At 50.6% G+C, this 17,488-nt stretch overlaps 1 protein-coding gene across 5 annotated transcripts in view; it reads right to left on the reverse strand.

Annotated features, from left to right (window-relative positions):
- Positions 1-17,488, reverse strand: part of CSMD2 (CUB and Sushi multiple domains 2) — a 577,361-nt gene that overhangs the window by 300,619 nt on the left and 259,254 nt on the right. For all 5 annotated transcript variants that reach the window (XM_088791016.1, XM_088791015.1, XM_088791014.1 and 2 more), the window contains exon 6: positions 2,455-2,567. In XM_088791016.1, coding sequence (XP_088647142.1) covers positions 2,455-2,567 — 113 coding nt within the window. The remainder of the gene's footprint in view (positions 1-2,454; positions 2,568-17,488) is intronic.

The raw sequence follows: 17,488 nt of genomic DNA on the forward strand, positions 1-17,488 counted from the left end.
CTGGCTCCCACACACTACAGACGAGGCCTTGAGCCCGCTGCAGACCCTCTCTGCACCTCTCACTCCTCACCTGCATGCGGGGCTAATGGTGGCACCTAGTTACACAGATGCTGTGAGGACGGAAAGACGTGGTACATGCCAAGTGCCTAAGACATAAAAAGCCCTCTGTAAACACTGGCACACCTGAAAGTGCAAACCCCCTTCTGGGCTGCATTGAGGGAGACAGAGAGAGGGCAGGATAGGGCCTACTCCTGAGAGGTTCATAGGCAAAACAGCTTTTCAGGTTGTGGGTTGTTGCCTGCTCCAGAAATTCATTTACGGGTTGCAACTAACATTAAAAATCGGAAAAGAAATTTTCAGAGTGCATCACGTTTTAGTCAGGTAAATACCACTGGGTGACATTTTCCTTTTAGTTCTACAGATATATGTGTGTACTGGGTTGTGATGGAAAATGTATTTTTTTAACAGTGGGGGAGATTAACAAAACAAAGTTTAGGAGCTACCAGTCAAATAGGAAAGCACCGTCAGAAAAGGTCCTGTGATTTTGCAGAAAACTCACAAAGGCCTGCGAATGAACTTGAGCTTTGCCACTCATAGTCTGCGTGACCTTTGTATGTGGGGCTAGTTACACAACCTCTCTGAGTCTCAGCTCGCTCAGCTGAAAAATGGGAATTAAAAACACATTTGCCACTGCGGTGTGGGGAAACTCAAATGGGGCAATGCACGCATTGTGCCTAGTACGGGGGCTGGCGCACAGTAGGTGTGCAACCCATGTGTGCTCCCGACCTTCCAGAGCCTTCTTGGTCTGGGTTCTCATTGCCCATTGTCTGGCACCAAACCAAACCATGACCATGACAACTGGGCCTTCGGTAACTTGAAATATGAGAAACACCCGGCACCTATTTAATCAGATGATATGGTAACATTCCTTTCTGCTTTTCTATTTTGAAAAACACATGGAAAGGTCCAGACAGGTGCTTCACCTCCACAAAGGCCCAACCTCAGGGGTGGAAAAAAACGTCTCCAGGAAAGCTCTCGGACGGAGGGACGGAGGCTTTGTGAAGCTCGTCAGAACAGGTGGGTTTCTTGTTTATTTTTTAAATATTTCAAAGGTATCCGACAACCCAAGGCTGAGGAAATGAGGCCGCTCATAAAAGGTTCAGATTTGAAAGGTAAGGCTTCTGCCTCCAGTGCTGCTTTTATCCCAGTTTCCAGACAGAAAGCCTGGCCCAGGGGCTGCGTGGCAGGGGCTCCGCTGTGCCTGTGCCGCCTCTGGGGTGGGCGGTGCTCTGTGCGGCCCCGCCTGAACCTCGGCGCCTCCGAGGTGGGGCTGCAGGGACAAGCTGCCAAGATCGGACACCCGTGGCTGTGGGGCAGTGATTACAGTTCACGTTTCACTCTCGATGAGGCCAGTACTGTCCTTGTCCTATGTGTGCTGGCTGACCTCCCTCACTCCCTCACTCGCTCACCCACTCACAACGTTAGGCCCACTCCTCTTTTTTCCCCCCTCAGGGCCTCATACAGGGCCTGATACTTAACAGGTGTGCAATCCAAGTTCATTATCGAATCAATTAGAACCAACATCAATTTATAATTGGTGACCGTTAAAGGCAAGTTATGAGGCCAGCCTTTGGTGTTTATGTCTATAATCTTCATGTACTTTGAATGCATACACTCAAGGTTGGAAGGAATGTTGTCGTCTACTCCCATCCATTCCTTGGCGTTTGGCCCTCCTCTGGGTGTGAAGAGCTCCCCGCTTCGGACTTCACCTGCTCCTCTTTATAGGTGGCTCTTGCGGGTAGGAAATTTTTCATGCTTGGAGCAAGAATCGGTTTCCCTGCAAATTCCACCGCCATTCCTGGTCTGATCTCTTGCCACGAGATGGCTCTTCACAGATTTGAGCATCTAAGCTCCCCAAAGTTATTTTGCTTATGTTTGTAATACATTTGTGTTCTACATTAAATGAAAGAGATTTGCAATGTGGGCTGCTCTCCGGCTTTAGGCCGGGGTAGGCTAAAGGCTGGTGGTTAAGAGGATGAACGCTGGACTCAAAAGGCGGGAGTTCTGAGGGCCTTCAGAAACTGGCTTAATGTCTCTAGACCTCAGATTCCTCGTCCATGAAACGGGAGTGATGACACTATTTGCACGCAGGGTAATGATGAGGGTTAAATGAGATGACGCTCATCCAGTGCTTAGCACACGCCTGGCTCTGCGAAGGCACAGTATTAACTATTATAACTAGCCTGGCCTGAATAGGGGCCGCTCGGCCTACACAGGCCTACACAATTCGAGAAGTGTCCCACCGTTGGGCAACAGACCACAATGGCAGATAAGCAGACCTCTAAGACATCAGAGGCCCTAAAGCCACACCAGACCCAGTCTGGGACAAGATGAGCCCCCAGGGGTCACCTCTGCCACCCACTGAGGAAGCATGGCAGCCCGGGGCCTGCCTACCTTGGTATTGGGCGCTGAAGCCGCGCTGCCGGTGGTTGCCATCCGACGTGAAGTGCAGCCGCAGCCAGTTCTTGCTGCTGATGACAGGGGCTGGGAGGCTGGCTCCAGTGAACCTGCAGGGACAGGAAATGGGCAGGATCAGGGACCACAGATGGCTGGGACAGGGGACTGGTCATCCAGAAGTCTCGCCTCTTCCCACGCATGCTAGGGCTCCCAGGCCTGGAACGGGAAGGAAGGGCTGTGCTGGCCCAGCCGCCCTGCAGTAGCCTGGGGCCTGCGCAGCTTGAGGTAGCTCCTCCAGGGGCTCTTCCCACTGCTCCTTTCCCCTGAGATGCCCCAAGGAGGGCATGGATCCTCTAGGTCTGGAGCAGAGGACCAGATCGTCAGCAGAGAGGTCCAGCCCTCCCAGCAGATACCCCCCCACATACATACACCAGCATATGTCCACATATCCACCCCCAGCAGAGATCCAGAACCCCCAGCAAGGCCCAGCCCCCATGTGGAGGACCAATGTTCAGCTCTCCAGCAGAGGTTCAACACCCCATTCGCGGGCTGAGGTCCAGCTACCCCCCAGTAAGCCCCACGGGCCCTCTAAGGAGTCAGAAGTGAGGGCTTACACAGCCAGTACAGGGACTGTGGCCCTTCACAATGTGATGGCCCATTTGGGGGTCTCTTACTCGGCCCATGGTCTCCTGGCTCTCCCCCTGCCCACTCAGCTGGTTCTAGCCAGTCCAGCTCAGGAGGTGGGGCACCAGGATACCTCCCACTATCACTGGTCCCTGTCCCAGCCTCTTGGCCAACTGCCATCTTGAGCCAACTTCCAGGTCAATCTGACTTTTCCTCTTCTAGTTCCTCAGAGCACAAGTGCTTGCAGGGCTCCCCACACCTACACGACACTGGCCTTCTGAACCTCCCACCTGCCCCTGCTTGCACGGGCTCTGCTCAGCGCTGCCCTGTCTGCCACGCTCAGCCTAAGCTTTTGATGCAGCTCCTTGCTCTGCTCGTTTCTTTGTTCCCCAGGAACCCCCTCCATCTTCTCTCCTCTGCTCAGCCTTCCAGCCGGCTCGACGCTCAGGGTCTTCCCTGCCCTCCTCCCCACAAACCTCCTGATGCTTCCCCTTTGGTACCATCACTCCCGGCAGCCCCCACCTGGACACCCTGCTCACGTCTCCTAAGCAATCCGTGCGCTCTTCTGTTCTGTGGCTTTGCCTTTTCTGCCTGGAATACAGTTTCCAGTAGCCCTCAGCCCACCCATGTCATGGAGACGACGTCATGTGCCCTCAGATAGCACATCCTCAGGAAAGCTCTTCCTACTCTCCTTGGCTTTGAAGCCACACGGACTTGGGTTCAGATCTGGGCTTCACCAGCGTAATGTAGGATAGGTTACTTACCCTTTCTGAGAATGAGAATAACACCAGCCCCAGAAGAGTTTGTGGGAATAAACGAGTCTTCACAGGCAGAGAAGCTAGCCCAGTACCTGACACATATCAGCTCGGTAACTATAATTTTCCTTGCCCTCCTCTGTGATGTCACAGCATTTTATTCAAATTAGAATCCACTTATCTAGGTGTGTGTCACCCTACGATAACTCCTTAAAGAGGGCAGTGTAACCTGGTGGTGAAGAAGTTTGGGTGGGGAGGGATCAGCTATGTGATCTGACGAAACTTCCTGAAGCTCTCTGTTATCTCCACAAATACGCATTAATTCACCTATGAAATGGGGACAATAATAACCCCGCCCCCAAAGGGTCACAAGGATTAAATGAGCTAATGCACAGAAAAGACCTTCTCACGGTCCCTGGCAAATGGAGAGCTCTTGGAAGGTGGCAGGCGCTATTTTCTGCCTCATCATTTTTATTTGTCATCTTTGTACCAGGCACCGACCCCAATGCTGGTACAAAGCAGGCATGTCAGGATTCTGGCAGAAAACAGCTGGCAAAGTCATAAAAGAATCATTCCAGGAGTTTCATGAATGGACTCCTTACAAAGGGGAAACTACTTTGCACAGAGGAAAGTTATCCCTGAAGGAGAGGACTGCACAGACCCAAAGCTTCAGTCAGGACTACAGCTAGTTTGTGCAAATCCTACCAGGAGGAAGCAAGAAATGAATACCTGGAACTCACACCCCTCCCTCCCCTCCTCTCATCTTCTGCTGATGTTTCTGTTGATCTAGCCCAATTGGAAACCAGAGGGCAAGGGAGCATAGTGATGCAGCTAAGTCTTCCTAGGCATGGAATAAGGTGGAAAAGGGAGGGGAGAAGATCGGAAAGGGCAAACGGAAGAGATTCAGCATGGCTGGTCTCCACGAATACGTATTAAACAGAAGAACTAACCAAGGAGCTTCACACCCTGCAACACTGAGTTTTTACTATAATGAAAATGCTGACACACACTAAACTCCAGGAATATAACCCATATTGCTATGGTAAGAGCTATTATAGAAGCCAATTACTGTATTTCACCAGATCCCATTTAAAATAGTTTATTACAGGCTGAGTCATTTAAGTTTCCTAAGGAGCCACAAACAGTAGTGTGGGTGATATTTTTTGCCCCAGGCCAGATTCAATTCTATCTCAACGACAAAGCTTAGAGGATATTTACATAAGGGAAGTAAAAAGTGGGAGAAATTACCTGAATAATTCAAAACCAAAGGCTGGGTATGGCAAAACGGAACGAAGGGAGGGTGCTACGGTCCCACGAGCAGGGTGGGAGTGCTGATCAAGATTGGAACTGAAGTCAGCAAGGCTTCCCCAGCGCTGGGGTCTGCTTTAACCCCCCAACTGTACAGACTGGGGAAGCCGCAAGCGTCATCTCCCACCTCCCTCCCATTCTCCCCCACCGTTACTCACTGCTGGGAATCTTGCTGTTAATTCCCAAGGGTTAACCTCAGGGGCCCTTTGTTGCCCACGCATCTTTACCCTGTTCTGCAACTGCCTCCTTGGACATCAACATAGCATATTGGAGAGTTTTCTCCGCATCTATCAAAGAGCTAGGGGCTTCTGTGTCAGAATCATCACAAGAAATTCTGCCGTGGAGATGGTGTTATGACTTGCTCAAAACCCTCCAATAAAAAGAACAACTACTGACACAGGAAACAATATGGATGACTGTCAAAAGCATTATGCTGGGTGATGAGAGTACATACTGTACTATTCCATTTATATCGAACTCTGGAAAAGATTCATCTACAGTGAGAGAAAGCGGATTGTGATTGCCGGAGCTAGGGGAGAGAGGTACAGGTGGGGACTGCCTGGGAAGAGGTCCAGGGAACCCTTCTGAGGTGATGGAAACATTTTGTACCTTGAATGAGATGGCAGTTACATGGCATGTACACATTTGTCAAAGCTCTGAGAACTGTACATTTAAAATGGGCAATTTTATGTAATTTGTACCTAAACAGAGCTAATTAAAAACAAACAGATCTTTACCGGTTCCGGTTCCAATCCTCAGAGTAAAAGACACTAATGACCAACAGGCCTTAAAAACACCAGTGTGCCTTCACCTCTCCTCCTCTCTTTATTTTGTATGCCCCAGCCACACGGTCTCCTTGCTGTTCAAAACTGACCAGGCCTGCTCCTGTCTCAGGGCCTTTGCACTTGACATTCCTTCTGCCTGCTAGCTGGCACTTCTCCCAGACCTCCACCTGGCTCACCCGCTCACTTCCTCCAAGACTTTGATCAAATGTCACTTTCCCAGTGGAGTGTTCCTGGTCTGCCTCCGCCCCGCCTGCCCTCGCTGCGTGCATGGGCACACATACACACACCATTCTCCAGACAAATAGAAGACCTTATGTGAACCGGAATATACACTGCTGTTTTGGCCTTTGTATTTGCTGTCTTCACTCTCTTTCTCATTGTGCCACCTGGCTGCACAGAGAGGTTAGGTAACTTGCTCAAAGTCACACAGCCGTGAAGTGGCATCCCACTCAGAGCCGGTGTCCTCAGCCACTGCATCATACTGACACATACATGCAGGCATGAAGGCAGGCAGTGGAACGGTTTAGGCTGAATTGCATTCTGTTCCTGTTCTTCCCCACCCCTCTCCCCCCAGGATCCTCTTTAATTTTGCTCCCTCTTAGAATCATAATTAAAGGAAAGAAACACAAAGAGAGATTCTCCCCTTCAAACCTTTCCGTCCACATTAACTTCACGATGGGGGGCCTGGGGGATTCCAAGTTCACCCAGGGAATTGCTATTGCAGTACAACATAAAATGTATTTAAGCAATTACACTCAATTTTTTTCTTTTTGGTAAATTGACTTCTGTTAAATGGGGCTTCATTAATAGATTCTGGCTTGGGGAGGATTAAAAAAAAAAAATCACTCCCTTTAATGCATGTAGTTGCTGATGGGAAAGTGGCTCTGAGTTCACAGAAAGCGCTACACTTTTCTCCTGGCAATAGGAGAGCTCGGTGTAGACTTCATGGAGTTCGTGAGTGCTTCTGCTCATAAAGGCAGGATGTTGGGGTGCTGAGAGACACCTCCATAAGATGGCAACAGTGAGCGCGAGGAAGTGTTGCCTAACTGTAAGCTGAGGGGGAGGAATGGTAGGTAGATCTTGGTTTAAATCTCAGCGTTCCCGGAAACTGACATCCTCAGGAGAATACGCATTCACTCATTTACTCAGCAAGCACACACATATTGTGCAAAGGTACTGTGCTTGCCACTCTCTCTGTGGTTCCCTGGATATGGGGAGTCCCGGCTAGGCCTATGAGCTACAGGATTCAGCTGCAATGTCCCCTTCTCCGTGCAGACTCCGCGCCCGGCCGATAGCATCGGCTGTTTCCCAGAGCACCTCTTGTGGGCTTTATCTCTTCACTAGGTTATGTGCAATGGCCTGGACCTGATTCAGGGTTCAAGCATCTCTGCGTCCGAGGGCCAAGCATGAACCAGCCCTCCATCCCCAAGGCTGGCTGGGGAGAACGTGACATACGTGAGGTGCTTGCCACCCTGCCCCCACTCCCAAGCCGCCTTCCCTTCCCACCTGCCCTCTATGCTCCTCCCTGGGGGGTGGAAAGGACACAGTGACGCAACTAGGGAAACGTCCTGGTGGGGGCCAAAGGGCACCAAGGCCCTGAGTGGAGGCCCACTCCTGCTTCCTCCTACCCAAGCTACCTCTCCTCCTGAAGCCAGCCTTTACAGACTCAACCCTGACACTCTTTCTCATCACCAACGTTTTCCTTTAGCCAAATTCCTAGGACGCTTGTCATGTCAAGATAAGCCCTTTTCCCAAGGCAAACCCACAATGGTATATATGTTCCAGGAACTGGGTGAATGCCTGGGATGAAAGCAAGTCTGTTTTAAATATGGGTTGCTGGAGTCCCCCCGTCTCCAGCCTTATCTTGGAAAGAGGCCCTTTGGCCTCCCAAGGCTCTTGTTCCCAGCAGTGCCTACCCATCCGACTAGTGCAGGCAGCTCCGAGACGCCTGAGCCGGCCTATGGAGATTCAACTCCTGGATACCTTCTTATGTGTGTTTGGGGTTGTTTCCTATGCTCTCAACAAACCAAAGCTTCCCCCCAGTCATTCCTGCTCTTAGTGCTCTGTCCCCATAATTCTCACCATCCCACCAGTCCCCCAACCCGGGGATCATCCTGAACTCCTCCCTGCCCTTCACCCCCTTGCCAGCTATGGCCAAGTATTCTCCACCTCACCACCCCTCACCATTCCTCACATGGACCATAGAGACAGTCTTCTGACCTGCCCTCCACATCCAGTCCACCTTCCATACTCTGTGGGGAGATCTGATCGAGTCCCTGCCTTACTGGAAACCCAGCAGCGAAGGCCCACTGGCTCGAGGATAAAGCCCAAACTTTTTAATGCCTTGCTTCTTCAATGACACTCCCTTTGAGCCATGGACACTTTCATGTCCCCATGCCTTTGCATGTGCTGTTCCCTCTCCCTGGAATGCTCTTCCCTGTAGTCCCACCTGACTACCCGGGAAAATATTACTCATCTCATAAACCTAACCAAATGTCTCCTTTCCTCCACCTCTCCCGCCCCCTGCGCCCACATGAGGAGCAGTTCCCTCTACTGTGTCCCCTTTGCACCAAGGACACACCCCTGCCATTGTACTGGGCACATCACGTCAGAATCATTTTTTGGCTTGACCATCTCCCCGACTAGAAGGTAATCTCTCCATAAGACCAAGAGCAGAAGGGCAGGATCTTCTCCGTCTCGGCAGGCCCAGCAACACGGCACACTGCCTGGCACACAGGACAAACCACTTCCACAAAACGGGTTGGGTACCTACCGCGTGCTGGCTGTTTGTAAATAAAGTTTTATTAGCTCAAACCGTGCTCATTCATTTACACGTCCTCTGCTTTCATGCTACAATGGCAGAGTTGAGTAGTTGTGACAGAAACTGTAAGCTACAAAACCAAAAATACGTATCTCACGCTTTACAGAAAGAGTTTACTGACGCCTACCATAGGAGCTTTGCTGACGATGTAGTTGTTTAGTTAAAATTATTTTTTTCTAAGTAGGGAATAGTAAACGAATGCAAACATACCTTAAATGTTTCATTAAAATATAAGATACTTATACGGACATTTATTTGCCAATCCACTTAATGCAGGACCAAGACCTTTATCACGGGTTCATTCTCCACATTGCCTATCTTGTATAAACTGCACCCGTAGTGCATCACTCACCACGTCCAATTTTGCTACAGCTTGTTCAGTCAACAGATATTTATTAAGCCCCTGCGCCATGCCAGGCACTGTGCTAGGCACTGGGGATGCAGCAGTGAACAGGACAGATGGGCTCCCTGCCCCGATGGAGCTGACGCAGCGGGGGGCAGTTACCTTACTCACTCACACCTAATATTTGGGAAGCAATTCTTTTTAGAGCGTCTTCATGGAGTCACTCCAAAGCATTCAATTTAGTTTCCGTAGATGCGACTGTATTTCCTTTCGCACTCATATTTCATCAGTTTATGTGATGTTTAATTTAAATCACATAATTACAATAACAAGTATGACTGGCACCGAGAGAGTTGGCAACAAACCCATCTGATTCTCAGACAGTGCAAGACTCAGCTGGTGGGAGCAGGAAGCGCACAGGTGTTGAGGGAGGGAGAGGGAGACAGCAGGCAGGCGGCCGGGCTTAGAACGCCACAGGGCATTGGTCAGGAAGATGTACCAAGGCTGTGGGAGTGCCAGCTACTCCAGGGAGCTGCTTTGGGAGATGGTTAAACATCTACAGGCTTTTGAGTGGATGAATAAACCAATGAACGAACGGACAGCAGTCTCTTGCTTTCAATAGAGGGGCACGTTTTCTAACTTGTGATCGGGAGAGAGGAAACCAGCTTATTTGAAACTTTTATTTGCGAAGGCCTTCAGAGCTCTCCTAGGTCTAATGCCCAGCTATGGATGCACCCCAACTACAGAATTCATGACGAATTGTCAGTCAAGATCTGGTCTGAATGTTTCCAAAGATCAAGAAGTCACGTCTTTACAAATTCTCCCTGTCCACTTTGATCTACTGCCACCATTTTTCTAGCTCCTTCATGCTCATCCTTCAGGTGTCATCTGACAGCTATTGGCTCCATGACGCCGGCTTCTCCTGGTTGAGAGAAGGTGCCACAGTGTTTGTCTCACCAGGCGTTGTTCAGGGCTCTGCCCCACCCACCAAATTGTGAGCTCCCTGAGCTTCCTTCTTGTTCAGTTCTCTCTTCAGGACCTTGCAGACTGCCTGACACGTGCAAAGGGCTAAGTAAACGTTGCTCACTGGAAGGAGGAACGCTTGAATGAATGAATGAGCGAATGAACAAGTTCCTGCTGGTGGAAGCAGAGGGCACATGTGGGGCAAAACAGAGGAAAGGCAGGTGAGCCCAGAGATAGTAGCAAGAGCCTTGGGGGCCACAGGGGGTTTCATCTGGGTTTCCCACGAAGACATGCTGCCCCCCTTGGTCCCTCAGCCCTTGCTGTGCTCCCCATTCACACAGCAGCTGCTGGTACCCCCTTGGGGGGATTCTTCTCACGCTGACATATCCCCAATACAGCACCAGTGGAGTTTGGTTATCGAGGTGAGCAAATGTTCCTTCTTCCCCAGAAGCAACTCAATAAAGTCAACAAATTGTCAGGCTCTTCCCTGCTCAGCTAATTGGTAGCTCCGGGGAACCCACACCAACTACATCAGGTGAATGCTTTTCCTCCAGATGCACTGCACCCTGGAGGAAATATGTCTGAACCTGGGAGTGCTGAGGGACAGACAGGGCTCCTGGCTATGTTTGCTGTCAGGTGGGATGAGGGCATCACCACTGATGTCCTGGGGATGGCACATTGGGAAGGTGTGGGGAGTGGCTTGGGTGTCAGTTCCTTCCATTCCTAGCTCAGCTGCTCACCTGGCACAGATCCTGGGTGAGGCACTTCCTGCCTCTGTGACAGGCTGTGCCCATGACACTGAAGTGAACAGAATGGGGTTGGGTCCGGTGCCAGGTGCCAAGCTCTGGGTGAGGGGGCTTGTGGTGGGTTTTTAACAACCTTTCAGGGGGTGCCCAACTCTCTTCTTTTCTGTCTCCGGGTTTAAATCAGGCAGTTCCATGTTTTTCTAAGTGCTAGAAGCCTTAGAGGACCAGTCTGCCTCGGCCTCAACACACAGCTGCTGAAAGGGGCAGCCATGGGACCCTTAGGCCACAACTGACTGGGGTGGCCATGTGACCCAAGCTGGGTCAATCCAGCTGATGGGACTATGCACTGGCTTTATGGAGAAGGCCCTATAGGACCAGAGAAGATTAGGGAAAAGGGTGTCCCAGCACCATTTCTTCCATTCCTGTTGCTGTGCCCTGCCCCCCATCATTCTTATATGATGTGATGTGCTGTGCCTTGCACATTTGCCCCTTTCTAGGTCCTGCTCCTGTCTGACGGGGAAAGAATCTAGAGCAGTCTCAGCCCTGACCAGCCGCTGGGCTCTCAGCTGCCCATTCCCTGCACCAGAGTCTCTGTGACTACAGATGGGACCTGAGATCCAGCCTGGACACCTGATGGTCCCCGTGCCCCAAGATGATAAAGCCTGTCTCCATCACGCTTGGCCCAGGAACAGGGTACAGGCCTTAGGGGTGACCAAGGCACACTTACACCCTAACCGACCCTCCCCCCTTCCCAGCTCAGGTCTCTGTCTAGGTAGAGATGCCACCTGTCTGGTTCATTACCTGTCTTATTCCCCTACACAGAGGCAATCGGTTTAAGAAAGTCAAGGGCTAAGGGCTGGGACTCTGGAATCAGACAGGCCTGTAGTTGAATCTGGGCTCCGCTGTTTACCAGTTGTGTAAATGTGGGCGTGCACTGTAACTTCTCTGAGCCTCAGTTTCCTCATCTGTGCAGAACTGCCGTGCTCATGTATATAACATGTCCAGGACTGTGCCTGACACACAGTTGGTGCCTCACAAATGTGAACTATTTTCCTCCCTTACTTAGGTCTGAGAAGAGACAGGTCAGCATTTTATCAGTGCCTTGAACCCTCCTCTCCAGAGCACACAGGGGTTAAGCAGACCTGAGAGCAGCCTGACCTAGGTTTTCTCGGGGCGCTAAGGACACCTGCATCCACTGTGGTGACAGAACAGTGCAGGGGTGAAAGGACAGGACACTGTGTGACACCGAGCGTAGCCGGTACCCTGGGTAGTCATCTTCCCTCTCCCTCGGGTGGCCCCAGCCTGGCCTCCACCAGTTCGTGCTTACTCAGCCTTGCCCATCTTCTGCCTGTCACTGGCAGACATGACTCAGAGAAGGGACCTGCCCCCTTCCAGTGGGGGTGGCACTGTATGCCTCACAGAGGCCTCCGGGGATTACACTAGGGTACTTCTTCTCATCCAGAGGAAATGTTTGCAGATGGCTTATCGAGGCGCTTCCCACGCATCTTTGCCTGCCCCTCAGCTGCCATTCTTAGTTTGAGCATCATCAGCGCTCCCTCTCCCCCTCCAGGAGGCAGCTCGCCAGCCCCGCCGAGGTATTCAGCAGCTCTAGAGCTACGGCTGAGGGAGTGAGCCTCCCAGTCGGCCGGGGACTGGTAGGGTAAGACGTGTCGGGGCTGCTAAGCTCTGTGAGCAAGGTGTCCTAGAGTCAGGCAGAGCTGGATTCTGACCCTGCCTCCTGTCACATTCATTCCTCTGTGACCTTTGGGGGGTTGCTTTACCTCTCTGTGCTTTTCTCCCAGTGTGTATGTCAGAGTGTGATGTGTGACAATTAAAGGTGACTCAGTGACGCTCATAAACTCTTGCTAAGGCTTCGAGACGCAGCAGCCACAATTCTCGGTCATGTCATGTCTCTGTGCAGCAAGAGACTAAAGGGACTAACGTGACAAAAGGGACCAGCGTTTACGGAATAGAAAGCAGTTTGGGGTAGACATGAAGCTCAGGAGCCCAGCAGGAGCCTGCCTGGGTTCAAATCTCAGCTCTAAACTTACCAGCTGTCTCACTCTGGGCAAGTACCTGCCCTGCTTTGGGGCTCAGTTTCCCCATCTACTTAATAAGGACAGTGGCAGCGGCCACCTCGTGGAGCTGTTAGGAGGTTTAAGGGAGAAAATGGCTATAGCAGCTCTCAGTACAGTGTCCGACACACAGCAAATGCTCAGAAAGCGTTTGCTATTATTACTGAGGGCCATGATGTGACCGTCGGACGTACACTGAACAACAAACCGGAGGTCCAGACATTAGGATGGTGGAGCGAAAACAAGGCGAGGGGAGGAGATGAAAGAAGTGAAAACTGGGGGAGAGGACAGCTCCTGGCCTCTCATACCCCGCACCCCATCACATCTGGCTTAATGTCTTAGGCGTCTAGTTTCCAGGGGCAGAAATCCAGATCAAATCAGCCTGGAATTGAGAAGAAACTGGCTCTTGTAGCCAAACCATAGGAGGAGCAGGGCTATGGCCGGGACGACTAGAACCCCAGGCATGACTAGGACCAGGGACTCCAACGCCACAAGGCCCCCCTCTCTCTCTGCACCCCGTCTTTGTTGTTCTCTGTTTGCCAGCTTCATTCGCTCTATTGCAAACGGCTGCTAGAGGCTGGAACCATGCCCGCCCTAGTAGCTGCCTGGTTCACCCTCTCCTCTTCATCCCCCGAGAGGACGAGGATTTCTTCCCTTGGTTCCAGTTACCAAAAGCTCACGGGAGGCCCTGGGTTAGTGTGGCTGGGGGATGTGCCCACTCCTGGGGCGAAGGCGTGGCCTCTACTAGAACCCCATGCCGACTTTGAGGACAGTTCTCAAGGAATGTCAGTTTGCTAGGCAGACAAAAGAAAGGACGTCCACTGCGGTTGAAAGTGGCAGCGGGTTGGACTGAGTGCTCAGAGGCCACTCTTCCCACTCTGTGGGGTCAGGAAGTGGCTTTGTCAAGGCCTGTGTGGGGTACCCGCAGCTCACTGTGGGGTTACCTCCCCACAGGTGGTCTTGTTCTAGATCTCGTCTTCTCCCTTAGGCTGCGTCCTGCCAGAGGTGAGCAGTCAGGCCTGGTCCACCATGCTGACCCCACTGTACCATTTCCTGTCCAGCTCTCCAGGGGTCCACTGGGCTGGGGGCTGACCAGCCTCTGTCCTTGGGCGTGGAGCCAGGCTCTGTGTGTTCCCGCAGATGCTAGTGCGGTTCTGTGGGCTCTCTGGTCAGTCAACCTGTTGGACTCGGGGTATCCTAGGAACTGGGATAACTTGACCAGATCCATCTGGGAGGAGGATCAACCCGGATGAGAAAAGTCTCCCCTATATCCCTTCTCTGTTGAGATTCAGACGCCATATTCTCCCTCCGTTTGCCCTCCTTCTACAATACTTGGCCTTGTTCCTTCGCGGCTTCCTCCTTTCCTGCCCCCAGCCAGAGGAGTCAGACGACCAGCAGAGGCCGAGAACATGGCCTTAGACGTCCAACCAACCTGAATTTGAGGCCTGGGTCTGCCACTCGTTGCCGTGTGGCCTTAGACAAATTAGTCTCTCTCTCTAGGTTCCCAAAGGTAATATACCTAACGTATTACCATCACTTTTATTAAAATATCACGGTCACATCTGATTGAGTGACTGCTTGACATGAGGTCAGTGTCACAGAGCCTGGCTCTGGCTGCTTCTGACCCTGCCTGTCCCAGCAGACTGGCTTCCAGGACATTTCAGGGGCTCCCTCTAGTATCACCTGCCTTCCTGAGACATTGCCATCCCTCAAACACTATTTATAACTGGTCATCAAAAAATCAGCCACACTGCTCAAGAAACTCACAGCTCTTTACTGAGGGGGTGTGTGTGTGTGTGTGTGTGTGTGTGTGTGTGTGTGTGTGTGTGTGTGTGTGTGTGGTGAGTAGTGAATGAACTGAAAGAATATATAAATGAATTAATCGGTAGGCAAATGAGTGAATTAGTGACTTAATGAGTCAGTGAGTGAGTAAAGAAGACTGTGTAAAATTGAGTAGCCCGTGCTTCCTGCCACCTCAACGAATCCGTAAGTGGCGGCGTAAATTTCTCGTCTTTATTAACACACGCAGGGGCTAAGAATAGCACAGGAAAAGTTACAGACCACCAGTTGCAGGAGAAAGATACTGTGTTCGTTTCCCACTGTTGCTTTAACAAATTACTACAAATGCAGGGGCTTGAAACAACACAGATTTATTATCTCACAATTCTGGAGGTCAGAAGTCCGACATGGGTGTCATGGGCCAAGGTCAAGGTGTTGGCAGGGCTGCTTTCCCTCTGCAGGCTCTAGGGGAGAATCCATTTGTTTGCCTTTCCCAGCATCTAGTGGCAGCCTCATTTCTGGGCTTGTGGTCTTTTCATCCTCAAAGCCAGCAGTGTGACACCTTCAGATCTCGCTGACTCTGACCCTCTGCACCTGTCATCACACCTTCATCTCTAATTCTGACCCTCCTGCCTTCCTCTTATAACGACCCGTGTGATTACATCAGGCCCATCTGGATAATCCAGGATAATCTTCCCATCTCCAAATCCTTAATATAATCACATCTGCAAAGATCCTTTTGCTGTGTACGGTAACGTATTCATGGGCTTCGGGGTTTAGCATGTGGACATCTTTGTGGAGCCATTATTCTCCCTACCACAGGCACCTGGCTCAGAGGGCAAGCACAGCCATTGATTTCCATCCCATAGGAGGAGGAGGGGCAGGAGGCAGAGTGAAGAAGCATCAAAGCATTTATCGCATGCCTGGGCCAGGTCCTTTTGCTCTTGTGTTGCTGTCGCCTGAGCACTGGGATGTCTGAAAGCCCCACAGGTGGTTCCAGCATGCCACCAAATTTGAGAAACATGGTGACAGAAGATACGCCAAGAGTATACGTCGCTGCGGTTGAGGGTATCTGCCCTGTGAGTCCTGAGGGAGAAGGATCCAGAGTGGGCTGTCTCCTCCCTGGGTGCACAGTCCTGTCAGCTGGGGACATTTTTTTATTTTGAAATGAGAAACGAGTTGCAGAGATAGTATGGAAATTTCCTATATACCTCTCACCCAGCTTCCTCTAGCATTAGCTTGTCATATAACGATGGGACGTGTATCAAAACTGAAAATCCACATTGGTGCAATGCTATTGGCTCAATGGAAGACTTTATTCAGATTTCTCCAGTCCTTCCACGAATGGCCCTTTTGTTGTTCCAGGATCCAGTCCAACATCTCTCATGGCCTTTAGTCAACATGTCTCCTTAGTCTCCTCCCATCTGTGTCCATTTCCCAGGCTTTCCGTGTTTTCTCACTTTTGACAAACATTGGTCAAGTATTTTGTAGAATGTCCCTTCATTTGGGTTTGTCTAATATTTTCTCATGATTAGACCAGGGGTTATGGATTTGGGGGAAGAATGCCACAGAGGTGAGATACTCTTATTAATCATATTATAGAAGGGGGGGATGTGATATCAATATGGCCTATTATTGATATTCACTTTGATTGCTGGGTTGAGGCAGATCTGCAGCTTTCTCCACTGTGAAGATGCAATCTGTCCTTTTCCATACGCTGGTCACTACAAGTGAGTCCCTAAGTCCAGCCCCCACTGTGAGGGAGGGGGAGTGTCAGGGGCTTTGCTTCCCACCACTTCAATTAGTTAACCCTCACCATTTTATCATCAGTTCACTGCTTTGTACGGATAAGACTGTAACAAGCTAGACCTGCGCAACGTGACCCAGCTAGTAAGTGATGAAGGTGACCCAGCTAGTAAGTGGTGAAGGTGACCCAGCTAGTAAGTGGTGAAGGTGACCCAGCTAGTAATTGATGAAGCTAGAATTGGAACTCATGTCTGATTTTCATTTCATTTTAACACCAAGTGAAGAGACACTCCCTCCCAGCTGGCTGAGACTGTTTTTCAAATTCATCCATAGATTGTGTCCCATTAGTGGGCCATGAGATCAGTCTGTGGGTTGCATTTTAAATAACAAAATAGCGGAAACTGCAACAGAATAGACTAGAAAAGAAATGTAGGTTTCATAAAACTTTTGTTTCTGGAAACTCTGTGCTTGGAGACCTTTATCTTGGGAAGAAAAATAGCACCCCACTGCACCGCACTCCACAGCGGGCTTTTCTGAAGACTAAATGCATTGATATAGGGAAAGTGCTTAGAACCGAGGCTGACACATTAAGCATTATATAAATATTATTATGAAGTACGCGCCTGCATAAGTGGGTCATGGTGTAAACTGTATTCCTTACTGTAGACTGCGATCGGAAAGTTAGAAAATACTGCATTCTCATCTCTAGACCGGGGATAGACCGGGGGTGGCAGATTTATGACCTCCAGACCACTGTTTGTTTTTGCAAAGTTTTATTGTGACACTGCCGCACTCATGTGTTACATACTATCTATGGGTACTTTTGAGCTACAACCAGAGAGTTGAGTACTTACAATTGAAACTGTGTGGCCTCCAAAGCCTAAAATAGTTACTATCTGGCCCTCAGACCAGTGTCCCTGCCAAAAGGTCAGCTCATAATACAAGGATATTAGACACCCTCCTGGGCCCCGTGGCCCTGTCCAGCCCCTGCTGGGGCAGGCACTCTTCCCCTGCTGACTACTCCTGGCTGTGGGGCTGCCCAGCTCTTGGGTATCCGGCTCAATATCCTCCTACCTTGGACTGATG

Source organism: Rhinolophus sinicus, chromosome 14, assembly GCF_057876585.1.
Source record: "Rhinolophus sinicus isolate RSI-liver-muscle chromosome 14, RSI-T2T, whole genome shotgun sequence".
NCBI classification, from domain to species: domain Eukaryota; kingdom Metazoa; phylum Chordata; class Mammalia; order Chiroptera; family Rhinolophidae; genus Rhinolophus; species Rhinolophus sinicus.